The sequence below is a fragment of the Thermobia domestica genome, chromosome 7, assembly GCF_964235325.1.
Source record: "Thermobia domestica chromosome 7, izTheDome1.hap1.1, whole genome shotgun sequence".
NCBI classification, from domain to species: domain Eukaryota; kingdom Metazoa; phylum Arthropoda; class Insecta; order Zygentoma; family Lepismatidae; genus Thermobia; species Thermobia domestica.
This window is the reverse complement of record NC_137460.1, coordinates 302,865,520-302,892,851: the sequence shown is the minus strand read 5'-3', so window position 1 is coordinate 302,892,851 and position 27,332 is coordinate 302,865,520. Positions and strand designations below refer to the sequence as shown.

The 27,332-nt window shown below is 36.2% G+C and overlaps 1 protein-coding gene across 1 annotated transcript; it reads right to left on the bottom strand.

Annotated features, from left to right (window-relative positions):
* Positions 1–1,656: 1,656 nt before the first annotated feature.
* Positions 1,657–27,332, bottom strand: snf (U1 small nuclear ribonucleoprotein A snf). The gene is made up of 6 exons (XM_081766847.1): positions 27,200–27,332; positions 21,370–21,449; positions 15,592–15,764; positions 12,357–12,591; positions 10,024–10,135; positions 1,657–3,702 (listed from the first exon to the last, which is right to left on the bottom strand). Exons 2-6 carry the CDS (start codon positions 21,434–21,436, stop codon positions 3,543–3,545), a joined length of 747 nt encoding a protein of 248 aa, XP_081622973.1. The 5' UTR covers positions 21,437–21,449; positions 27,200–27,332; the 3' UTR covers positions 1,657–3,542.

The following is a 27,332-nucleotide window of genomic DNA, read 5'->3' as shown; positions in this document are numbered from 1 at the left end:
GCATCGCTGGAGTCAGCGAGCGGGATTCCTGTCAGTCCTCTTGCTTCTGTCATTTCTCACTCTCGCATGTGGGATGGATATTTCTGATGGGTCTTCTCCATGTTTCCCTTTTAGACCTTACTCCCTGAAGTAATTTTTAACCATGTCTATCCATTTCCTTCTCGGTCTCCCTCTACTTCTCTCCCCACTCATTTCTATTGCCAACACTCTCCTGGCCACAGTGATTTGTTCACATTAGATGACAATACTACTGCAGTCGTCTTAGATATCTGTATAGCCTTGGTTGTTCCCCTCATCCTCTCTTCTTGTTATCCGACAGATATAACACAACATTTTCATTTCGGTAACATCTTTCCTGTACTTCCTTCTCCGATTTTCGTATGATAATGTGTACGTAGGGTGTATTTCTTGTGACTCCACACCCAGTACGATACAGGGGACGCTGCTAGTAATTGGAAGGGAACAGAATAGTAATGCGACGAGTGTAGTCTGGGAATGTTTTGTATAGACTACAGTACGTTTACAATGCCAGGGTGACTCCAGTCAACAACTATTGTGCAATTTTAGTAGTTCCGAGCGTACGGAAGTATCGTTTATGGTTACCGCCAGTGGCCTCCTACGTTCCCGCATTCCTCTTACACAATTGTCGCTGATACCTGCTCATCGTCACGTACTCCTTGGTGCACATGAAAATGAAATTTCTACTTTATGTTTTCGAACACCCCGTAAAACATGTTCACGATATTCCAAGGTTACGTATGTTCGGATCAGTACTACTTATCACACCTTCTGTAGTAACTTTGGACTACGTTCGTTAATTCCTACTGACTGTTCTTAAATTGTTTCCACCAGTGTTTTAGGCGTAATGTTTGGTAAATGATCTGTCATTCGAAGCTCGTAGCCATGCTGGTGTTCTCAGGCAGCACCCAGAAATTTTTGTTGGAAAGGGTCCAAATTTTTTTTCTGGAGGGAAGACTCCAATACTAAACACCACTACGTCTATGTAGTATTAAACGAGTATTATTCTGCACTCGAAAAGACGGTAAGTAATTGTAAAATATTTCCACAGATTTTTTTTTATGTAAGAGAAACAGTACAGGTGAAGTGTAAAATTAAGTTTTCATGCTGCATCAATCATTTCCCTGTTAAAGAAGTATAGTTTTATTAAGAAAATGAATATGGGGGGGAAAGTTCGAACCGGTGGATCCCTTGCGCCCCTGTCTGGATGTATACCCTATAGCAGTAATTTTCAACTTCCAAATGTGAGACGTAAGAGTTGGCTTTTACGATCAAAGGCAAGAGAAAGAGGACAGACTGAAGCAAAAAGGGAATGATGTAGACAGAAGACCAAGCTGGCAGCGTTAGATTAGTCATGAATTCAGGAGTAGTGTACCTGGAAAACCATCAACTACGCCTTGGTTGTTGGCAGCAAAGCTAGCGATGACTTATCTTTCTTCTGTGTGAGGAGCTAACAATCCAAATTATTATCAACTGTAAATGTCTGCTCTATAAAATGTATTTTCACTTCAATACAAGAATTAGGTCTGTACAAGAACACTTCAAGTACACCGAAATTATTTCCTTAACATATGCTTTAGTGACGAAGGTTCTTGTATCAATTACATTGTAATTCTATGAAAGAGAAAATAGATAAAGCAAATTTTAAAATAAGTTTATTTCGCGAGAAAATATATTTATTTTTTTAAGAAATAAAATACACAGTCAGTAGTGAAAATCTTATTTTATGTAACACATACAATGCTCTCAGTCTGTTATCTTCACAGAACTTTCATAGAAATGTTAACTTTCATAAACGTGTTTATAATCCAAAACCTGTCTTAAAGGTATTTATTACCGTTCATGATCTTTCTGCAATAAGAACACAATTCTGCAAATTATAATGCATATTTTATTATTTTTTACATTTTATTTTGTTTATTTACACACTTTTCGTGACTTACGGGAACAGATTCTCTATAAAAGAAGTAGGGAAGAACGGAATACTTAAGTATTGCTTGAAAGTTTGGTGTCAAAGGAAAAATGAAATTATAATGAAAGAAAACAGTAAAAATGACAACTCTTCACATCATATCATATTCGTTACGTTGTGTTCATTAGCGAAATTCTGAAGCTACTTCGTTCAACGTTGACTGATTTCTCTTACATACTATCAACCCTACAAAAATGTGAACGCAACATTCACTACCCACAAACGAACAAAATAATAACGAACTTTCATTTAGTAACCCGTTATAACTCAGTTTTACTGAAAATATGTACAAAAACTTACATATTATTCTTTGTATCTTATATAACTCAGCAAGACCTTCAAACATGCTGAAGCTTGAAACTAATCTTATCTTACGATAAAAATCCATCTTTTTTTCTTTTTTTTTTCAGTTCAGATACAGTTTAAAGTTATTATAGTTAAACCAAACTGTGAATAGAAAAAGAACCATCCTTCAATAAGAATTCAAAAATGTTAAGCGGATAAGTAATCATAGCAGTGAGTTTGATACTAATACAACGCACCACGTAGGATGTGCATTTTCATTTTAGAACTATACTAAAAGTATGTTAAAATCTGCATAGTACGTATTCTTTAATAAATGAAAAATATATAAATTAATCACCAATCAGAGCTTGGTTTGTTTTTAGAACGTTTCAAATACCTAGCTGCAACCGTCTGCTGAGATGCTGGTTAGAACTCAAAAATGTTCAACACATCTCTTGAAAACACTTAATCTTCAGTATGTGATCTTGATTTAGCCCTGTGGATATTTTGTTCGCATTGAAGATATTTAGGTGATAAACTAAAAAGAACTTCTACACATATCCATATACAAATATCTGTGATTAAAACATACTATAACCTAGAACTACTATAAAACCGCAAAGATATGCACAAAAATGACGTGAAAAAAATAATCCCACGATGCCAAATGAAGACCATATTTGAAACTAAGGATAGAAATTTTTTCAAGAAATGTGCGGAACACATCTGAAAAGGGTAAGCGGACAATTACACGAAAGTAACCGAAATAATCATAAAAATAAACCTAGTACCAATTGGTATTTCACAATTTTTCGCGTACAAAGAGCAATTAATTTGCGAGTGTAATTAAGAGTGACCCATTAATCTGACCAATTCTACAAACTCGACAAAGCACATATCTCAAGACAGAATCTAATTATCAACATCTCAGGCATACACATCACTATTTGGACATAAGTTTCCAGAGACGTAGCAAAAGTGTGTAATTCTTTAAAACAGAAAACACTAGTCTAGGTGATGAACTCATCCAAAAATTAACACGATAAAACTAAAAAACTCTTGACATTATGAACATTTCAAACCAACTGTTCAATACAAATCTTTTTGGAAATCCCAAATGGATGACGCTAAAAGCAAGACCATGTGTAGAATTAACGTTTTTAACTTCTTAGAAGTATTCACTTTGCTTCGAAAGTTCGTGTAACACACACACACACACACACACAATCACACACACACACACACACACACACAAACAGTTCGAAGCCTATTTCTTGGCGAATGAGATCTTCATAGCGTGCGACGGCGTTATCTTGAATCCCTGGAGAGCGTCCTTCGCTGCAGCTGACTGCATCTCGTTATCAAATTCGACGAAAGCGATGTCGTGTCGGTTAGGCACCAGTCGCACCTCCTTGAAGCCAGGGAATCTAAAGAACAAATGAAAAAAACATGTAATTCAAAGTCCGTTGCTTCTTTCACTCTCACTCTAATTCTATTCAGCAATCATATGAATACTGACACGCGTTGCAAAATGACACGGCAACTGGTGTTATTCTCTAACTCACGACTGAAGAGACGAAAACTCTGACCTTCTAGCATAGAAACTGACAACGTAATTCTACGTTTGTTAACTAGTACCAAGGAAAGCATTGAAAAGCCTGATTTCGATGTTGTAAAACAGCACCATTAGCATGTGTTAATGGCAGTATTTTACATTGGTGAAGATTGTTGATGCTATACTATAAGCCCTTGCAAGATGGAAAATAAATTTATGATTGAAGAAGACAATATTGGGTATGTAGAACTAACAAGTAGGAAAATAGGTCGGAGGACAGCTATCTCTGATTATGAATATGAGCAAATCACAGCTTCTAGTATGACGGAAAGTCAGCCCGAGTCATAACTATGAAACGAGTGTGTGGTGAATAATTTGAACCTGGGAGCAAATTATGGTGTAAAGAATTCACTTGTAATGCAGAGACAAGTAAGAGATGTGGTTTGTAAGCTTAGTGGTGCAGTACAAGTCTAGGACAACTGTCACTAACTTTCATAAATCAGCCACTAACGTTCATAAATCAACTTTGTGCCACGCTGTGTAGTACTGCAACGTGTTACAATACAAGAAAAAGAAAGTCCAACCTGGGCTCATAGACGATTTCAAGAGGAAAGAATAAGTTGGGTGAAAGAGCATGTAATCTGAAAGGAGAAAAGGAAGCGAGTACCTTCACTGATGTTTAGATGGGCCAGATGGATGGGCATATTGTTGACATGATACCAGAGACAAGGATCAGATCTTTTCCAAAAAGGCAGTAGGGTGGTAAGTCAATAATGGTCTGGGGTCGGTTCGATACACCATGGTAAGACAAATCTGATTTTTCATTTCTTGTCGTATGAAGCCCATTGCGCCATAAGATAACCCGCTTCCCTTCGCTAATGTGATTAGTGGACCTTTGAGGATGTTTCAATAGGACAATGGTATTAAAGATGAGCTAATTCTATCAAATAATAATTTTAACACAAAAGTGTGTATGTAATGGATTGGCCTACAATCACACCGAACCTGTATTCAATGGAAAATATTTGGGGTGTGTTACGACGACTGGAGCTAGACAATACGGTAATATCAAGTCTTGGAAAGATGCTATTATTGCTGCATGGAATCCAATTAACGTTTCCACTTTATACGAACTAGTGAATCGCAGGTTTCTTCGCATTTTTAAACTAATAATGAAAAATGGTTTACACATGGGGTACAGAAGTATACAATAATCGTGTCATTTTGCAACAGCGCACCTGTTCGTATAAACATTGTTTTTAGTATTTCTAACCATTTTGCCATATGATATACGTAGTAATTGTTTGATTTACTGCGATTTATTGTCAGTGTTTTACTAAATATCCCATCATACTTTTCTTGTTTTACGAATGTTTTTAGTCCAATATGCAATGGACGTATCACTTGCAACGCACCTTACATTCCCTTATTGCTCCTCCCTCCAATACAGACGGACATTATGGGTAAACCAAGTTCACTGAAAGGGTCGTTCTACGAAAATAATTTGTAAGCACTTTAGTAGGTAGACTTGTACGATGGAAGAACAAGAATCTTGGCCAAGACTGATGGCTGCCCAATTTTAATATTAGTTAAGACGAAACTCCACAAATTCTATCTCTGTAAAAGTCAAAATATCCATGGTAATTTAATTACCACACTAAGTTATCTTCCAAGCACATCTTGGTTCCCGATAGGTATTTAATGTATATGTGGATATTTCTGATGCTTCTGGCATTGTAACAAGGTCTTCACCCAAGACACACACAATATACTTTCAGCACAACATTCAGCCTTGTTCACAGCTTATTTTATTTTATGTAAATATAAGCAATTCATATAATTAATCCAAATTCTGTAAAAACTATTATACATAAGCAATGAAATTATATTAAATGATGAAATCCTTAGTTTAATGTTACATGATTAGACTGTGTAAACTAAAAAAAAAAAATTTTAAAAATGATAAATAAGAGCAAATGATTGGAAAGTTTGTGAAATGAAGTGAAAGGAAATCCGCGAATACGATGTTTTCCACCACAAACCTTCATGGCTATCGTTCTAACCATACATCGCCTTTGCTTCGGGGTTAACCCTAACAATAATGTAATTAAACAAAAGCTTCTACATTAAAGTAATGAAAGTCTGTACTGTGGCGTTGCATAGACTTTAGAAGAATAAAAATGTTGCGGGCCACAGCACTAAACTTTCTTATATGAAATCATGTTCAGCATTTCTTTCAGAAAACTTTGTCTGGGAGGCAAAATATAAATTTCAAGGGGCTGTACTGGGATACTATTTTGTTATTTTGATAGTCGCAACAGAATTGTTCTTAATTCGGGGGACGGTTGTTTGACTAGGAGGGGCTTAACCTCGCAGAAGTAAGCCTAGAAAAAACACTGATTACGTTATACTGCAATTATTAATGTAAACATTTACTTATAAAATATGAACAAAATTTTAAGATATTCTCGGAACACTTCCAAGAGTAAACTACAGCTTATAGCCATTTCCATCAGAAACTACTGATACCATATTTTAGGGCAATTAATGAAATATGACCAAAATCGTCAGAGTTGTATATGAGAAAATTATTACAGAAAAATCTCACCCCTAAGAGTAAACTATCCCTAACGAACTTTTCCTGAGAAATCACATATGCCAAATTGTAGTATTGATAATGAAATATTTACGAAATATAAATAAAATATCATGAACACTTTCTGAAAAATTGTATCACACCAAAAATAAACTAAGCAGATTTTTTTCACAATACTGAAGTACAGGGTTCATTATGAAAGTAATGAGCATTGCTTTAGAAAAACTTTTATTGTTCCGATTGTTACAAATCTTTAAAATTCCTCAAAATACGATTCTTCTGCATCGATACACTTCTGGAGACGTGTTTTCCACGCCTGGAAAGCATCTTTAAAGTCCTCGGCTCAAATGGCTTTTAAAAACCTTGTAACATGGGCTTGAATGTTCTGCACGGAGTCCCAATGTCTTCCTTTGAGGTGTCATTTCAAACGGGGAAACAAAAAAGTCACTAGGACCCAGGTCAGGACTATAAGGGGGGTGGGGGACCACTGGGGTTCTGCTCCGGGCCAGGAAGTCGATGACGGTGAAGGCGGTGTGACTTGGTGCATTGTCGTGGTGGAGTTTCATTGAGTCTTCGATGTCACTTCGAACGCGGGCGACCCTGCGTTTTAGTCTCTTGAGCACTTCTAGATAAAATCCTGCGTTGACAGGTTGTCCTGGTGGCACAAACTCGAAATGGATGATTCCTCGAACGTCGAAGAAGACAATGAGCATGGTTTTGATTCGGGATTTGCTCATGTGCGCCTTTTAGGGGCGACGGGAGGATGAGGTGTGCCACTCCGCACTCTGCCTTTTGGATTCTGGATAGTATTCGAACATCCAGGATTCGTCTCCAGTTACGACCGAGTCTAAAAAGTCCGGATCACTTTCATACAATGCTAACAACTCCTTGCAGCGCAAACCTCGAAGTTGTTTTTGTTCGTTCGTCAACACCTTCGGCACAAGCTTCGCACAGACCTTTCGCATTTGCAGGCCCTCGGTCACTATCCCATGTACCGCAAATGTTGACATGTTTAGGGTGTCCGCGATTTGTTGAATGCTCACACGCCGGTCTGAGCGCAACACTTCACGCACACGGTTAACGTTGTCGTTGGTCCTGGCCGTTGTTGGGCGTCCAGAACGGGGCTCGTCGGCGACCTCCTCCCGACCCTCCTTGAACGACTTGTGCCATTTTCTGTCCTGGGATCTTGACAAATACTCCTGCTTGTAGGCCTTTTTCAGCATCTGGTAAGTTTCCGTAGCATTCTTACCCAACTTGACGCGAAATTTTATGGCGTAGCGTTGTTCGAGCGAACCCTCCATCGTGCCGTGTTACAACTTGTAAAAACGTGCTTCACGCGGATCGACATCCACACGCTGTCACTGCTCGCAGCAGACTGACTCCGGGCGCGTTTGGAAGGACAGACTACCCACTACTTTTTCCGCGCCGGCAGCGCGCGCTGCAGTGGATTGTTGAGTCAGGGTAGCATCATGCTCATTACTTTTACAATGAACCCTGTATAAACAAAATCTGAGAAAAATCGTCCAAAAAGAACTTGTTCTTAAGAGTGAACTATATGGATTTATCTTGGAAAAATGACTCTGCAGGCGGGTGTACACACATCAGGATGGACAAACTCACAGTTAAAAAAACCCGGCATGTAGGGTCCATGAAATATGTAAATCCGTTGAAATCTCGAACTCGATCCTTTTTTCTCTTATGATGGCTCAAAAGTAGAAGTGGAGAATGGAACCCTTCGAAATGTGGTGCAATAAAAAGAATATTGAAAATCAGATAGGTAGATGAAGTATCGAATGAAAGACTGTACCAGAAAAAAAGGATTATAATGTAGACCATTTCGAAAAGAGAGAGAGACTGACTACAGACAGTATTAGATAAAGAGGAATCATGAAAATGACTATGGAAAAAATTTTTAAAAAATGAAATCTTGAGTTTAACGTTCCACACTTATGTCCTTTAGGCTAAGGTAGACGATAATTAAAGCAAGTGAATGATGGAATGAGAATGTGGGAGTACCTGGACACGATGTTGTCCACCACAAACTTACTTAGCCGGAGATCAAACTAGAAACCCCACGCACCAGAGGTAAGCGATCTATCACTGAGTTACAGTGCCCCATATGGAAAAATGAGAGGAGGCAAAATATCCCAAGGAAATCTGCAACTGAATTATACGGACCAAATAAAGAGATGTATAGAAGAAATCTAGAAGGAACTTAAAAGTGTGGCTCAATATACGGAACAACAGAAGCTTTGTTAAAGCGCTCACCAGATTAACTCAAGAAGCGAGAGGAAACCGACAGCTTCTGTAGAGAAGAATGGAGTAGCTTGAAAAAAATGCTCAAAGCTACTTGCCACCTATATCAAAAAATGTAATGTAGTAGAAACATATTCAATCTTGTACAAACTTGAGTCCCCGCATGGTTCGGAGACCACGTTAAGAACTAGGCTCCGTTCTTCGTAATCTTGATGCAGGCCTGGCTCTACCATATGTGCAACACTTCCACTAAGCGGCAAAATCTGTTAAGTATATTATTTTAAATATTTCTTGTTGGAAACATACTTCATGATCATGGTAGTTAAATTTACTAAGCTGACCTTCTATTTACATACTACACTCATAAATCATATTTAAGTGGCATTAGTTTAAGGTCACATGAATAGTGTTAAAAGTAAATGGTCAAACAAATCCGAGCACGAATTCCTTGATTGTTGTCAAATACAAGAACTCAATTCTCGAACAGTAGCAAACACCTGTTCTATTTAGTTTCACAGTTTCGGTATGAAAACTAGTCGTCTTTGTCATAAACAACTTCCTTATCATTCAAGGTAGAAACAAGTTAGTTTTTTTTTTTTTTTTTGTTTTTTTTTTTTAAATTCAACAGATGTAGAAGGAAAATCAGCTAGTTGTACTGGAATTGTAAAAGAGCTAGTTGTACTGGAATTGTAAACTGATATATTGAGATTGGAAGCTCAATATTGAATTCTATAAAAAGGATTAAAAGGATCTAAAAGATAGGATATAAAAAGGATCTTTCCTCTGTAGGTGTTTCGGCTTTATTTTTTTCTAATACAATACATTATTATTTAAAGAAAAATCAGACACAACGAGATTGTATTTGTTGTTTACGATTTTCTGAGTGCGAGTGCGTTTCCCTCCTCTTCGTTGTTCATGATGAGGTAGCATACTTAACATCTTTTGTTTTTAAGATATGTTCTTTCTGGAGAAAGGGATGGGGCGTTAAATTGCCTAGGGTTGGTCATGCTTTGATGCTGCACAAGTAAAGGAAAATAAATTAATCTGAATATACTGTGTATCCTTAGGATAAGAATTCAGTTCTCAATTCCCGGAAAATACAGCAGTCTTCGAAGACTCCACAAGGTCTGTGGACTACGAATTAAAGGTTCCTACTGCAAATCACAACTGCCATGAGGTGATCAAATATTGAAACCATTTACGAAACGTTTCTCTCCATTACATCACAAAAAAGAATAAAGACTTAGACCTTCTATTCTCATCCCCTAAGCAAAAGTCAAAATGCAAAAGTATTCAGACGAAAGTTATATAAAGTACAGAAGTGATGGTGAAAGGACTTACTGGTTGAACAGCATAGACAGCATCATTTCATTCGTTTCCTCTGGAAGATTGGTCAGGAACAAAATCTGGTTTGGTGGTTGTTCAGGCACAGTCGACGATGTTACGGCTCCCACTAAAAAATACAATTAAAACATTTTATGAATAATACAGTTTTTTTATTTAAGGACCAAACAAGAAAAAAGAATACATATTTACATACATCGATTCTATTTAAAATGTTGTTAAAAAGTCAAAGAAACTGGAACCTAAGGAACTAACATTAAATATAGTGGCACAGTCGTGTCATTACACATGTAAATTGTTTGTTGTACACAAATATTTTTCCATGTAATTTTTGATTACCTAAATAGAAATTTTACATATCACATAGATGAATGCAACATGCAAACGTCCGAACCATTTTTTTTTTTCAACTAGTAAAGTTCATGAGATTTAATGATTGACAATGATCATATACACGCCGGCGCAGAAGAATATGAGTTCTCTCAGTAGCTAGATAACTCAATTTTTACACTTTGAGAAATACCCCTCTTTACACACACCCAAGAATATATCGTAAATGGTTGAAGATCTCACTTGAATGTCTGGCAATTCTTGAAGAAAGAAAGAAAGAAAAAAAAACTGCCTTTCCCAAGACCACAGTAGGTTCCCTAAAGAACTAATGCTTATACTAAAGTTCATTCAAGGAACGTTCAGTACCTCATGTAAACAAATACACGTGGTGATTGTTTCATTTTATTGGTTAAAGAGCCTTGCCGCATCCATGCGGCACAAGAAAATAGTCCATTGTCAAGTAAGCTGTTTTTCAATGTTTTCGTTGCTTATAAGGCTCATTACCAGAAATACAATTTACTTACAGTAAAATAACAGAAACAACACTCTATCTAAAAAACTAAATTTAATTAATGCAATAAAAGAGAATACGCATGCGTAGAAACTGGGTTTGGCCCACCTTATGCGCGAATCACAGTTTACAATATGGCTGCGTGCGGGGAATATGCAAATCGCCGACAGGGTACAAGCACGTGCTTCTCGAAAGAAGCGGTGACCGATAGCCAATCATTCGATGACTGGCGGAGTAATACCATTCTACAATGTTTACATCAGGATCAGAAGGTTCGTTGAATGAACTTTAGTATATAGTGTCCATGCTTAGATAAATTTCTAATTACGTAATTTATTCTAATCTGTGGAGATTCACAAGCCCTCATCCGTAGCTCTACCCCTAAGCAGTCACCATATATGCATGCTCACATCTCCGCCCTCTTTCTTACAATCCCTAAAGATGAATGCGAAGTCTGCATTCGAAACGTGGTATGTCAATACTTTCACCTGGCTGATAGTCCGATAAGAATTACTAAAATAATTTGAGGAAACTGAAATCGAATGGACTTTTTAAAAACATTCACCCATAAGGTCAAGGGAAAAATAATCTTCAACTTAGCATCTTTGAAGTACCGATAATGCAATGGTCAAAATGCCCAAGGTTTGATACATTTGTAACTGCGCTTTTCATACTAACTATGCAATAGAATGGCATTATTTTAAAGCATAATCGCCCATGGGATCACGAGAAATAATGATCTTTAAGGATCTTTTACGTATCGCTTATGCCAACAGTAAAACTACTTAGGTCTGGATGCATTTCAGTTACTGGTTTTATACAAATTTGAGTATCCTGGGTTCAAATGAACTATTTATAAATATACCCCGCATGAGGTCGCGACAAAGGTGATCTTAAAAATTGAAATATAGATAAGTATCTCAAATTTGAGAATTTTTATCATCTCATGGACGCATATATTTAAAAATAGTTAGACTAAATTCAGTATCCTCTAAGTAGTATAAAAAGTGCAGTCATAAATTTATCCAAACGTGCCCAACTTCACCATTGCTATAACCGGCATTAACATATTGAAGTGTCTTGCGTTCATAATAAGAAATAGGCCTATATAAAGGTTTCGCCTAGATGATTATGCAACCCGTAACTTTTACATGTTTTGTAGTTTGCATATTAGTGTTACTAACAGACAGATGTTTTTGCTTTTTAAGTAGCATTTCCCATTTTCAAACAGGTCATGTATGAATTACGACGATTTTTTTTGATGTGGAAAGAGACTGATAGATTAATCCACTATCTCACTGTGAAATGTGAGAATTTCCTTCACATCAATGGCAGTGTCACTGTATTTAATTTCGATCTCTGTATCTATTTGACGTCAAAACGTAAAGATATAATCCTAACACAAAGGTGTAATATGTAATAAAATGAAGCAAAATTCATGCATTTCGGCAAGATTTCTTTCGCTCAAAGTATAAAGAAATTACTCTACCTTGCGGTACAGATATAGGTTGCCCATAAGACGGCACTGGCCCTGGACCAGGCTGTACAGGAGTAGCGGTCACCTGCTGTTGCTGCCTGGCCTGTTCTTTGGCTGCCTTTCGCTTTGCTTTCTTCGACTCCACGGCAACATCCTCTACGCCACGCTTGGGCTTCTTTGGCCGCTCCTGGTACGTTCCTTTCATTTTGGCTATCACATCGGAATCTGTCTTCGCATACTGGATCCTCTACAACAAAAGAACACATGTAAGTATTAGTCACGGCGATTTAACGATCAAAAAACTAATTAGTGCAATAGGTAAAAATCCCTATCACGGGAGATATAATTACAGTAATAGGATAAAACAGCATTGTTTGATTTTTAAATGTTTGTAACAGGGAAACAATGGTATTAGTAGTATATTCTCCGTATGTCTTTCTGCTGAAAAAAAAAAAAAAAATGTTTAACGATTGTTATTGTCGTGTAATAATTTACGAGTTCTATGGTACTTGTTTCATCCAACAGTGACGGAAGTTTCACATTGATGAAGCTGAATTTATTTTTTAGTTTAAGTATATATTTTTCCGAGCAAGTAAATCGGAAAATTTAAGCGATATTATTATTCAGAGATTCAAACTACTTTTAATGATCAAAATGTAGGAAAAATAGGAATGTTTGGTCAACAAGAATTTTAGGAAACCTGAAAATGGATCAAAAGATTGCAACCGTTGCCAATAATTAGTTTTGGGATCACAAAATTTTTGAGCGGCCTCTAAATCGAGTTTTCGTATTTTCTACGGAATAAGCATATCATACTGAGTTAAGTGATAGGGTTTGACTGCATTATATGTACTTCTCCTGCATACAGGAAAATTTTTGATTGAAAATACATTGGATCTTTTGATTCAAAAAGTTGGAGTAAATAGAATCACTGTATATCTTCTTTCATACATATACCCTACATACTTTATTCTTTAAAAAAAATAAATAAATAAATAAATAAATAAAAAATGAGAGATGATTCTGTAATTTGCATAATATTTATAAATTGTTATGTTTTCCAAGACATTATCAATTCTGCTACTTTTCTTTCTGAGAATACATAAAAACTGGGGTTTGTTCCTTTGCAGTATCTTTCACTCATCTGAATGAAGTAATGGCTGAACAAGACAATGTCTCACGTAAGTTACAATAACAGTTTATTATAACAAAATTGGTTAACGGTGGATTTGAAAAGCATGTTCTATGGCCTTCTAATAAATCATCATTCCGAGCATTAAAAAAAAAAAAAAAAAAAAAAAAGCAAGTTTTCCAGTTTTCATTCTTCCTAACTTTACTTGTTTATGGTCTAACTGCGTTCAGTACTTCTTAATGTAAACTAAAAAATATTGACTGAACTAAATTCAATGACATAACGAACTCTTGACGAGGGAGAAAATTATCAATGATATACATAGATCAGTGGTTCTCCTTTCTAAAACTGTTTAAAAAGCTTCAAGTAGTAATAATGCATGCATCAGAAAACAACTGGCTAAAATTCTCGAAGATTCTTTTACACACTGTAGCATCCATCTACCCGACCGTTTTGTCCTAAAAATTTTGGCTTCATTTGGGAAGCTCCGAGATAAAATATTTTTTTATTACTGGCCACGAGTTTTGACTATTTGATTTTCGGTTTAGCGTCCCTTTCAGCTGCGAGGCTATTTGAGATGTAAACCTACAGCTTAACGTGGAATCCCAACTACACGAGCTCCCGCCGGGAATCGACCAGTCTCTCCCACGCCAAAGGCACCAGGAGTTTTAATAACTTAGAATTTTTAGAAGTTTTCATAGAAAATAAAAGTAGTAAAGAATGTGTTAATATAATCCGAAAAAAGAGCAATAGAAGCACTGTAATTGAAAACAATTTAATATAAGCTGCTCAGTTTTAACGTAAGAACTACTTTACTTGGAATCCTAGTTAACCTCTACGATCTAGATCTTTGCTCTTTTTTTTTTTCTTCTTTCTTTTTAAAGGAAAATTGCAGAAGGAAATTATAATGCCATAAGGAAAGCACAGACAAAAGCGTATTAAATATACAGCCTCCAGATGAGATGAGATTAGACGTGAAAGTAAATCTGAGTTTTACGTTCCACGGTTATGTCGGTTAGGCTAAAGGAGACGGTGATTATGAGAAATGAATGAAATGGTGGAATTAATAAAGTGGGAGAAAACGGGAGAACCGCGAGAAAACCCACGCACACGGTGTTTGTCCACCACAAAGTTCACTTGGCGGGAGCAGGGTTTGAACCCGGGACCCCATGCAGCAGAGGTGAATGCTCTACCACTGAGCCACCGCGGCCCTTAGACGTGAAAGATCCACCATATAGCTCTAAGTATGGTTGCCAATATAAATTGACTATAAATTATGTAGTGTATTGAAACTTCTAACAAATTGCCTTAATAAATCGTTTACAAGCTTTGTCAAGAATATTTTAAATCCTCTTCCAATTGTTTTTAGGCTGAAGATGGAAGCAGGGTCTTCCGAAAGCGCTACTTACATTTTTTTTTCTATTGTAGTACTAATCCACTAAAACCCATATTCACTTAAGTAACACAAGCTCACTACACGTAATTCTTTACAACCTTTGCAAATGCTTTTGAAGACTTGTAATCCTCTGCTAGTTCTTTACAGAACATAGTTAAATCCATCATTTATGAATATCCTATTACCACTCCTCGTCCACCAATACTCACAGTATGCTAATAGCAAGAGTACAGCATTCAGTTAGGAAGGAAAAAGAGGGACGGAACGTCAAGATGGCGAAGTTGGCCATCTCTTAATTGAATCAATACTTTTGAAAAGGTCATGAGTCAGAAAATTTAGATTTTGCTTTAGTCCAACTTTTATTTACTTATTTTGGAATACTAATTACTCACATGTTGTTCATTTTATACAAAAGTGGGTCATTTCACGTCTATCAGGAATTTGAAAAATTAAAGTATTTTTTTTCTTTTCTTTCTTTCTTTCGATTTCCTCCGTATATACTGGCAGGCGAGAAATAAGAGGAATGTAAGCTTAACTTTACCAGACATACTACACGAATCGTTATTTACTCCTCCTGTTATATTTTAGAAAACAGCTGCTATGAAACATTGATACTAGAAAGTTTAAAACCCATTTCAGAAAGAAAATCAAAGCTGGATAGCAATCCAAGCATATGTCTACAATAACTTAACTCTTAAACACGCTTCTGAGAAACTTACCATTGGTTTATCGTAGAAGGGGAATCCTTGCATTGAGCGCAGTGCGTTGGTGGCGCTGTTTATCTCTTTGAAAATTACGAATGCTTGGCCTCTCATTTTCAACGTCTTTAGGGCTACAATATCCAAAATCTGACCAAATTGGGAAAATATAGCATATAAGGATTTCTTTAACTCTGCAAAAGAAGAAAGAAAGAGAAATATATTAAACACACCGGCAGAAAATCTAAGTTCATTATAAAATATATCTTCTTCCAATACAAAAATAGGGAACCGCAATTATAATCTATATATATATAAAACTGAAAGTGACTATGTTCCTGACGTAATAACTCCAACACCCAACCGATCTCGATCAAGTTTTCAACATAGATGAGATTCGGGTCCGGGATGTTAATTATCATTATTATTTTGACGGTGCAACTTAGAGGAGATATATAAAACGATCGAGAATGAGTGATATCAGTGTCGAATCCTTAAGTTTTCGGGGTAGCCGAGATGAACAGTAAAACTTGTTATGCCGTTTAAATGGAAATTCAGGCCCACAACTTGGCGAGTAGGAGGAAGAAAGATATAAAATAATCGATATCAGTGTGGAATTCATAGTTTTCGGGGTCCTTAAGATAACAGTGACACTTCCGATGCCGTTTAAATCAAAATTCTGCCCCGCAACTTGAAGGACGGGGAGAAGGGAAATACATAAAAATGATCGATATTAGTATAGAATAAATAGTTTTCCGGGTCGGTGAGATGAACAGTGAAACTCGAGGTGTCGTTTAAATCCGAATTCAGTCGACAAAAAAATATTTAATTTTTAAGACAAAAAATATCGTCTATCAGAGAGCGCTTCAGTAAAACTGACTGACTAACGGAAAATATTACTAATTTTTCTTATTTTAACCCAGCGAAGCTAGCAATTGACGATACTTTGCTATAAAATTTTCTGTTGAACTAAAAAACGTCAATGTCTAAGTAGTTTGGATGAAATTTAACTTTTAGATTTAGGTTTTACATTTTTTTAAAAAAACCTAAAGGGGACAAATGATTATGAAAACTGTTGGAATGAGTTTGGAGGCAATGGAAAATCAACGGACACGATGTTGTGCATCACGAAGCCACATGGCCTGGACACCTGCCGCCATAGATGAGCTACCGTAGCCTCCCTCTCCCCTGATTGGATGGTCTCTCACTCAAGCTTATGATCCAGTCCTCATTAAGTTTCTATCAGCACCATTCAGATGATAAATTCGATTTCAGAGAACACATAACTAGGCATGAATGTGAGATTCAACGAAACACTTTGTGTCCTGAATGTTCTGGCCCTCGCTCATTTGGTATGAATTTGGAAATATATTTTCATGTATACAAATTTTCGATCTAACACCGTTGCTAAATCTTCTAGATGTATTTATGATTATTTCAATTAATGCAGAATTTTTATTTACGGCCATCTTCAAATTGCCTAGGCGTGTGCTAAATTTTAGTAAGGCAATGAAATTACTTTCTACGATTAGAGAAAACGGCCATTTTTTTCTATTATTTCATTTTACTCAAAAATTATGATCTGTATATATATAAGAAAACTCCTGAGTGACTGATCAACGCCCAGGCCAAACTGTTTAATATAGAAACTTGAAATTTAGATAGTGCATAGGATTTGTAACAAAGACCACTAAGTACGAACTTCAGAAATTTGGTGTGGAATGAGAGTGAAGTGAGAGTTACAATTAGTATCCGATGTTCTTGTTTCGGAATCCCTTAAGATTAGAGACGAACTTTGGTATTTAGACTTTTCATTTAAAATAATGAAACAGTTTTATTTTTTTCTTTCCTTCTTTGACCTAGAATAGAAGAAAAACAGGTGGGAGTGGTTGACTAAAATGCTCATACGAGGCGTTCAAACTTCAAGTTTAGTCGAATTCTGAAAGGTGCAGAAGGAAGAACGGAAGATGTCTTCGGCTGTAATACGTACGGACATTTGCTAGCTCACCACATTGTAGTTACTGGAGAATTCTTCTAAATTTATCTTATTGTCTGCTTATGGAATTTTGTACAAGCACACGATATAATTCTACTTCAGAAAGTTCACTCGTTACAATTTTTTTTTTTTTTTTAGCCTATGTTTAGCAGAAGGGGTCCAGCTCTTTTTTGCAAAAAATGTTACAATTTTGGTAATTTCTGCTCACATTCGGTTAGTTTGGGGTAGGGTTGGTTAGTTTAAGTTAGGTTAGTTTAGTTTATGTCATATTAGTGTAGGAGTCCCGCATAATTTTCCAAAAAAATGATATAATTTCGCTTATTTCTACTAATATTACGTTAGTTTATGTTAGGTTAGATTTGGTTACGTTATGTTACGTCTAAGTACTTGTATCACTCATTTCTCCTGTAAATTTTGCGTTTTTTGTGTGCTTCTGGACCCCTTGTACTAAACATACCCCTTTTTTTTTTTAAATTAAATAATGGCACTGTTTATGCTATATTAATTGTATACCCATTATATACACACAGCTATTTAATAATTACAATATAATCTAACTGAATATTAACGGGTGAAAACCTCAAATATAACAAAGCCTGTTGATTTTACTGATATAAATGGTTTAATAAAAGTTAAAACTAACGGTAGCTGGATTCAAAACTGCAGCACAGATATAGGTATGCAAGCTCTACTCCTATTGCACTTAAACATACAATCCATAAGAAATAAGCTTGCTGAACTTGAAACATTTTTAGACCTCTTTCCTTGTGAAATACTCTGTGTGAATGAACACTGGCTCACGCCTGATGAGAAGTATATGTACGTACCAACGGGATATGAGGTAACAACCATTTTCTGTAGAGAAACATCAATACATGGTGGTGTAAGTATTTATGTTAAAAAGGAATTATTAATTGAATATACTGTTCTTAATCTACACCAATTTTGCATCAATCAAAATTTTGAAGTAGTTGGTATTTTATTTAAAAGTATAGGAATAATAATTGTATCTGTATACCGAACTCCTAAATCAGATGTGGATGTTTTCCTCAATGCCTGGGAAAAATTAGATAACTATCTCAGTAAGTACAAAAATTACAAATTATTTTATGTAGGGGATATAAATATTAATATTTTACAAAATACACATGTAAAAGCAACGCTTTGTAATGTCCTTCGGTCTCATAATTTCTACTATATTAATGACGAACCTACAAGGGAATTAGCATGTTTAGATAATATTATCACCAATGAAAAAAAGAATAGCGTATCATGTGGCACTGTACAGCCTTCACTGTCTGACCATGAAGGAGTATGGCTTTTGTTTCCAGTGAAATCACAAAAGACTCGAAACTACTGCGTTACCAAGAAAATTAGATTATTAGGTGAGACTAATGTAAAAAATCTAAGATCTAGGTTAAGAGAAACTGACTGGAATAATCTTCTTGTAGAAAGTAGTGGCATCACAGAAGCCTTTAAAAACTTCCTGGGCACATTAAAAGAATATTTAAATGAGTGCTGTCCAGAAAAGACAAAAAAGATTAATGTTTGTTTAAATAAACCTACTAAGAGAACTCCAAAGTGGTATACGCGAGAGCTTGAAACACATAGGAATAGAGTAATTACTTTATATGACATAGCTAAGACGACGAGATCAACGAGAGATCAAGAAAAGTTTAAAGCTGCTAAAAGAATGTACAGAAAAGAAATCAAGGCTGCAAAGATTGCAGCAAATGAGAAATGGATTAATAGTTCAAAAAATAAATGCTCTGCAGCTTGATCAATAATAAACAAAGAAATTGGAAACAATGTTACAAAAGATAGAACATGTATACCTCCAAGTGAATTTAATAAATACTTTATAAATATGAGTAAGTGAGATTAATGACGATTCCACGGAAAATACGGGTAACTAAATAGATTTTAGTAGTATGCTACCATTACAATGTAAAAATAAAATTAGGTCTCACTTTCAGTGGAACTTCGTAAATGCCAGAACTGTTTACTCAGTTGTCAATAAATTGAAAGTATCCAGTAGCGAAGACTGGTATGGACTTTCTAATAACTTATTGAAAAAAAAATATTGACTTAATAATAGAACCCTTGGTTTACCTACTAAATTGGATGCTCTTTGAGGGAATTTTTCCAGATTGCCTAAAATATACTATAACTGTACCAGTACATAAAAAGGATGATAAAAATGAGGTTAAAAACTATCGTCCAATCTCTTTAGTACCGATAGTTTCGAAAGTTTTTGAACAATCCATCAAAGATCAACTATCAACCTTCTTTGAAGAGAATGAGCTTTTTCATTCCTCGCAATTTGGATTTAGAAAAGGTCGTTCCACAGTTAAAGCTGTTGAAAATATAGTATCACAAGTATTAGACTGTTTTGAAAATAATATGAATGTTTGTGCAACACTATTAGATTTAACTAAAGCTTTCGATACAGTGTCACATGATATACTCCTTTCAAAATTGCATTATTATGGGGTTAGAGAAAAAGAACTGTCTCTGATTAAATCTTATCTCAGTAACAGAAAACAGGCTGTTCGCGTTGGTAATTCAATTTCAGAATTTTTGCACGTAACAACTGGTGTACCACAGGGAAGTGTCCTGGGGCCATTTCTTTTTCTAGTTTACGTTAATGATTTTCCAAGTTTTCTTCCTTTTAACAGTGTTTTGTATGCTGATGATACAACTGTCTTAACCATTGATAAAAATTTAAAAAATATTCAAACTAAAAACACTCAAATGTTAGAAGCGTGTTCAGTATGGCTAAATTGTAATAGGCTGCTATTAAATGAATCAAAGACGGATGTTTTGTATTTTCATCTTAATAACAACATACATGATTTGAATGAGTGTCATTCTGTAAAATTGTTAGGAATCCACTTGGATCCAAAGTTAAACTGGAACATACATACTGAAAATCTATGTAGAAGACTATCTAGAGTTATATATTTATTACGTAAACTAAAAACTGTTGTTAGTGAAAAAATACTTCTGTCAGCTTATTATGCTTTCTTTCATTCTCTATTGCTCTACGGTATATTATTATGGGGTAATTCAACTGGTGCTCAAACCGTTTTTAAATGGCAAAAAAAGGCAATAAGAGTGTTAAAGGGACTACGTGATAATGACTCTTGCAGACCTTTCTTTAAAGAGATGCAAATCATGACAGTGCCCTCAATGTATATCTATAGCTGTCTCATGTATATTAAAGAAAACTTGGAAAATATCAGTACCCGAAATAAAATTCATTGCTATGACACAAGATACGGAGACGACCTCGATACACCATATTTCAGGTTAAATAAAACACAAAAGAGTTATAAATACACTGCGATGAAGATGTATAATCTTCTACCTACAGAAATTCGTGGTATGTGTAATAGAAACTTCGAGAAACACTGTAAATCTTGGCTCATTGAAACAGATGTGTATAGCGTTTTAGAATTTGAGAAAGAGTTAAAAAATAAAAAGTGACTAGTTATGTACTTATATATTCAATGTATATATTTTGTATAATCTCTTGACGTTGTCTATTGCAACAAATGTTGTTTAACGACAATAAAAATATTCTATTCTATTCTATTCTATTGACGTGAATTGATTCATCTGGGAGTATGTGAATTATTCTACCGAATTAGCTTTCCGAAGTACCTTGTAGAATTGGTTCCGGATGGACGGACTCACTTGAATAAACTAGCTACAATATTTTTCCCTTCAAACACTGAGGATGATTCTCTGATAATCTTTTTGATGAGAGTTCACTACAGCAACAAAGAAGAACCACTTACCATCCTTTTTTATCTTCTCGTTTAAGTTGTTGATGTAGATTGTATGATTGGGCCGAATGTCCAACATGATTTACCCTTTCCTATAAAAAGAGAAATTTACAATCAGTAATCAAAAATTAAGTGATGCAAGAAAAGGATGTTCAAAATAGCAAGGATGGGCAGAGATTGAAACTCAATATATTTTCCAAATTAATAATTTCTCCTCTTCTGATACGAAACGATGCAAATCATCTGGAAAGTAGTTGAGTTAATTGAGTTTAACGTCCCTTTCTGCAGCAGAGCCATATGAGACGGGACCTATTGATTAACGTGGAATCCGAGGCACATGAGTTACCGCCGGGAATCGAACCCGGGTCTTCCACACCAACGGCGCGTACGCTAACCGCTTAGCCACGAAAGAGCTCTACAAATCAACTAGAAGGCAGATTACAGAATAGTTTTAACTGAAAAAGTAAACCAGCTACTAGAAATAAAATTCAAGTACGTATGGCTACAGGAAACCACTGGTGTAACGATCCAACTAAGCTGCTACTATTTAAACTCATAACAATGAAAAGTAGGTGTAAATGATCATACTCTGCCAAAATCAAACTACGATCATTGATCCGCTGAAACTCAGTTTATGAATAGCCTCTCCTGATTGAACAGTCTTCCTTTCCAGAATGATCTGTTTCACTAAGACTGGCTTGAGTCTCACATGACTTCTATTCAACAATCACAAAGCTAAACTGATCAAAATAAAAGTTATTGAAAACTCTTGCTTGCAAGTACTAGTCAGACTATTTTGCAGTCACAGTGTTTATACGAATAAACAATCACTTTGCGACATAGTAAACATATCAATACATTTATTTATTTATTGTTTATTGGCATGTCTCTATTCACAATAAAATAAAAGAGCGACATCTGCTGCTGTGAAAAAGGGTACGTATGTGCAAGCCAATTCAGGAGTAGCACTGAACAAAATATATTCCGGATCAAAATTTCTATGCTTCACTATGTCTATATTTATTTGCTTATTTCATTTCATTCAAACTGGACAGTATGGGCAGTTTTAAAAGGACAATGGCGTACGGGCGAGTATCCATCTGCAAGTAAGATTTTTATTCCAAATACGAAACACAGGTGGAACCAAGTTTACATGTTTGGCGGGAAACAATAACAAAATTAACAAAACTACTTAGCGGTGTACCAAAACTGAGTCGAATGAAAAAGATCGTTCACGATGGTGGTGTTCGCCACTCACGACTGGATTTTTCAAGGTCTGCTTACTGAACTGAACACGGAACATTATTAACATTAATTAAAATAATAATATTTCAGAGTCCGATTCAAATCAGAATTTGTGCTCAGTCTTACTCAAAACAAATGGGGAGCAGACTAGTGTTACTGCTTCGCAATCGAAAGATCTTGGATTCGAATCCGGACTGAGGTCTCTCCAGAACTTTCCCTCGAGTTTCGCGATGGAATTTTTAATTATACGCCTTCCAGATTAATTACTCGGAAGTCGTGTAAATGTGTCTGTGCAGAGCGTACCTGAAAGTTTAGAAATAAATAAATATTTGTAAAACAATGTGACCTGACATTTGCCCAGCTGGCGAGGCTGGTTACCGAGATACAGGTGGCATCTCTCCCCCAGCAGCCAGTGCAATACTGGGAGATCCATGCCGGACCTTGCCAGATCTGTATCTCATACTGTTAACTCTTACTAGGGACATCTGTCACCATCACAGGCTATCAAAGTGAAATAATAATAAATAAATAAATAAATAAAGTTTGAAATAAAAGTTCACTCTAAAATTGTAATATTCTAGAGAAATAATATCTATGATAATGTAAAATACCTGGAACTACATGTAATTTCGTCAGTTTCCGACGTTACCTTATACTTCGAACTCGGTGTTCAGCTACGTAGATATGTCGGACCACATAGATATGAATATTAATTCAACCGTGACAGGGGTTCTGTAATGCAGACACTTGGTCATCAAAGCACAAAAGGAACTGTGGTACAATCAATGTGGCATGATTAACTCAAAACTGACTTCCAAGAATGATAATATATGGCTGTTCAGGAACCGGACTGAGGAGTGGCTGATGAATCACCACGGTAAGCTCAAGACCTGGGTTCGAATCACTGTGCAGTCGTCCATTTTTTCACTGTGTAAGAATATGTCTTGTTTCGTCTTAGTGTTCAAAACGAATGGGAGGTTGTAGTTTTGTTACACAGCATAACAAGTAGGGCCATCAACCGAAAAAGAAGAGAAAGATTGAAAATAATACTACTTCTTTCTCCGTCAGTATCTGACTGACTTAAGAATACAACGCCCCTAGTGAAGAATACATACAACACACCATACAAGAAACTCATTTTGCATCCGGCGTTCCTGTTGAAACTTCGTTAATATTCAATATTTCGGAAGAAATTACTGAGCCATTTGTTGCTACTTGTTTTGTAACACAGAAAACACTCAGTAATTATAAAAGGAGTGTTCACGCCCCTGACCCTAGCGCGGGCCAAACTATTGATTAGGAAGTTTTACTAGGGCTGCAAGGAAAAGTTTCTGCAAACTACTACTACATATTCAGCTATTACAAAGTTCAGAAAAATAAACTCAACTATGTTTACATTATCTTGGATTGCTTATTTAACCCTTGACATTTATTTTTCACAGCAGATTGAAGTAGTATCCCCAGAAACTGCCGTTCGGTATCCGTCAACAGCTGCTCCAGGCTACGCAATTCGTTCGCCACGTGTGTTCCGTACAGAATGTGTGAAAACAAAAATACGACATCAGATGTTATATCAGTTCAGGAAAGACAATGAGTCATTAATTGAATATTTGTGTGACTATCATAAAATATTCCGTAAGAAAGGCATGATAAAATGATGTGCTATGTCAAGGCAGGGTCCAAATTTATCATATAAATGTCGCAAAGCTGTGCAACACGCAATGCATACATTTTACGCCATATAATCGCTTTTCCCTATTCTCGTTTACGCGTATACCCGCCGTCGCTGGCGCGCCTGCGCCCTACGGACGCATCCTTTCGTTACACCTTGGCCATCTCTAATGCACTCCTGCCCTAACTTGGCATTTCATTTGTACATCTTGGCCACCTAGCACAAGTCGATTCGTGTTTTAAGCACTGTAGTTCTTATGCCATACATCCACATTGTATTTTATACTGAGCCCTCTTCAAGTCAATCTGCAACTAGTAACGGTGCTCCTCATTTAGTGCATGTTATGCCAAAAGAAAAACAAATTTCATAAATATTAGGAAGCATTTGAATATCACGCAAGAAAGAAGTATTTTGATTTCTTTTATCATTATTATTTCACTGGGACATGTGTATGATAGAAGCACTACTCAGAAACCTCCTCTAGAAGTTTATGTACGCAATGCTACAAGAATTCATTGTTTTAGTACATTCTGAGTACTGTGTACTTTGGAATACTTTAATAGTTGGACGGTACTAATATGGTGCTGCTTTACTTTTGGTACACCACATTTAGGAAGAATTACAGGTAAAATTCAATAACGGTACTTTGCATGAAAAGACATATTTACAAAGAACTTTATTTTTCTTTGAAGGCGATAGACTTAAATGCAAAGTAATACAGATATATTTTATGCTTGCCAAAACAAATTTGTTTTCACTATCCTGGTTAAAGCGTATCATCCCACCATTCCAGAAGCGCCCGCTCCCGTCGGACGCACCCGCGTGTTATCCCACCGGCCCACCAGCATCGCCCTTCCCTGACCAGCTTAGATAGGCCTTCAGTGGCCATCCATACTGCAAGTGATACTGCTTGTCCCTTCTGATAGCTGGCTGTACGCACGTGGTGCTTAATGCTACTGTGTTGCCAGATTTTGCGTGGAGTATGGAAACACGAAATTATTCACTGCAGGTAAATCTGTTTCGTTTCATAAAATAAAATTACACAAAAGAGACCTAAAAATAATGTTCTCAATAAGCAGTAGGTCCACTACGCAAGTTGACATTCGATTAAAACAATGTACATTTGTTTATATTCAATTTCGCAATATGCGAAAAGGAAATGCTTACATTCCAGACCGAGAGAAATGAACCACTACAATTGCCTGAATGTGCTGTTGCCCTAGAAATAGTTCTTGCCTGATTGCTATGACCACGTGCAGGAAGGAAAATAACACAGGAAAGAAACTGTCAGAAGGAACAAGTTATATAAATCCGGACGCTGCATATATACGGAAAACGTAAAAGACCTAATTTCTCAAAAATTACTTCCGATAGCCTACTTAAATCTTATCTTCGCCAAGTAAGATACTTCCATGTCGCAAAACGCAAATCGTTTAGGAGACAATGAAATGGACATCAGTTAATATATAATATGTCATCAATTCTTTCGAGTTGTATGGCAAAGTAAACCTGCACGACTAACTTTGCGCTCTAATGCCATACAAGGAAGGTTCTAGAATACTGGTCCGTACACATAGGGTAGGGTGGGTTAGTAACCAGATTGGTTCCTTTCTTTATCAAAGCTGAACATTCAACTCATAGCAATGCCGAGCGAGCGAAAGCGAGTGAAGGCGCGTTACTAACCAGGTTCATTATTTTTGTCATTACAAATCAATGGATACGAACCAGCGTTCTATAATCCTGCCTACTACATAGATATATACGGATGTAGGAAAGATTAACCGAAGCATGAAAATAAGAAAGATTTATTCATGACTAACAGTGTCAAGTAAGTATTGGAAATGAAACAGGAGTAATTGTAGGTAAGGTATTACTAAAATAGTAATATATAATTAGTAATACAACGTTAACAACAGGTTCATGTGTCTCCTATCCGGCGCCGCCATCTGTAGAAGATTAACCGTTGTGATTAACAGTTAAGAGTGAACGATGGAAATGGAATAGGAGTAAATCTACGTAATATTAAAATATCAATAACTAGGCCTAAACTGTAATACAACGTTAAAATCAGGTGCTTATGCGTTTAATACGGGCCACCACCTGCGGAAGTTTAGCCAAAATTTGGTATTGTTAAACTGCACCTGCACCAAAATTAGTCACTTTGGGTTTACTCGAGCAGACGGTTCTACCAAAAAGAAAATTTATACGTAAAATACGATGTGAAACATATTTTCTAAAGGAATGAGAGTGAATAGAAGTAATTGTCAGTGCGCAGCATATTGAAATGAATTTTGAGTGATAGTGAAAGAATTCTGAGTAAGCTTGCTTTTTCATTATCCCCGTCCGTGTGCTCCCTACGGACACCCCCCCTTGCTTCCGCTCGGGCTCTTGTGTTGCGCTCCTGCCATGACTCGCTTAGCATTTGTGCTTTTTAGTGGTCATCTAGCAAACGTTGGTTCGTTTTATGCACTGTAGTTTTTATGACATAGGTCCACACTGTACCTAAACTGCGCCCTCAACTCAATCTGCAAGTAATAACAGAACTTCCTCATTTAGTGCGTACTCTGCTATAAGAAATACCGAACCTCAAAATGTAAGAAATGTGTCAAAATTTTGTAGAACAGTCTGCTCGAGCAATGCCGTCACTTTAGTCGTCTGCTGAATTGTGATCCTTCAACTTTTCGATCCCGATGATTCCATTCTACATAAAAAATTTTCCACACTTAACCTCTATGAACATTTCTTGTGAAAATTTAATTATGTTAGAAATGCGTGCAAGACCCCCGGCTTTGGAACTGAGTTGATATGGCACATACGAAACAAATCATTTATCAAGAAAAAAAATAATACTATCACTAACTTTATTTTCTAAAAGCACAGTAATTTCCACCTGCTACTCGTGCTGAAATATAAATAAATACTTACAATCTCAGAAACTGATTACCATACCAGAACCAACAGTAAAATAAATTTATCTTTCTATGCACCACAGGCACGCTCTCTCACGTTGACGCTCAGTGCTGCCAGGAGGTCGCGAAAGTTACCCAGCAGATGCTAT

What these genes read in the sequence shown, in the direction of transcription:
- snf (XM_081766847.1), bottom strand. Translation starts at nt 21,436, where the DNA reads ATGTTGGACATTCGGCCCAATCATACAATCTACATCAACAACTTAAAC. An exon ending in CCTTCTACGATAAACCAATG is followed by an intron (nt 12,592 to 15,591) that starts GTAAGTTTCTCA and finishes CTTTTGTTGTAG; the next exon opens with AGGATCCAGTATGCGAAGAC. An exon ending in ACCTATATCTGTACCGCAAG is followed by an intron (nt 10,136 to 12,356) that starts GTAGAGTAATTT and finishes TGTATTTTTTAG; the next exon opens with TGGGAGCCGTAACATCGTCG.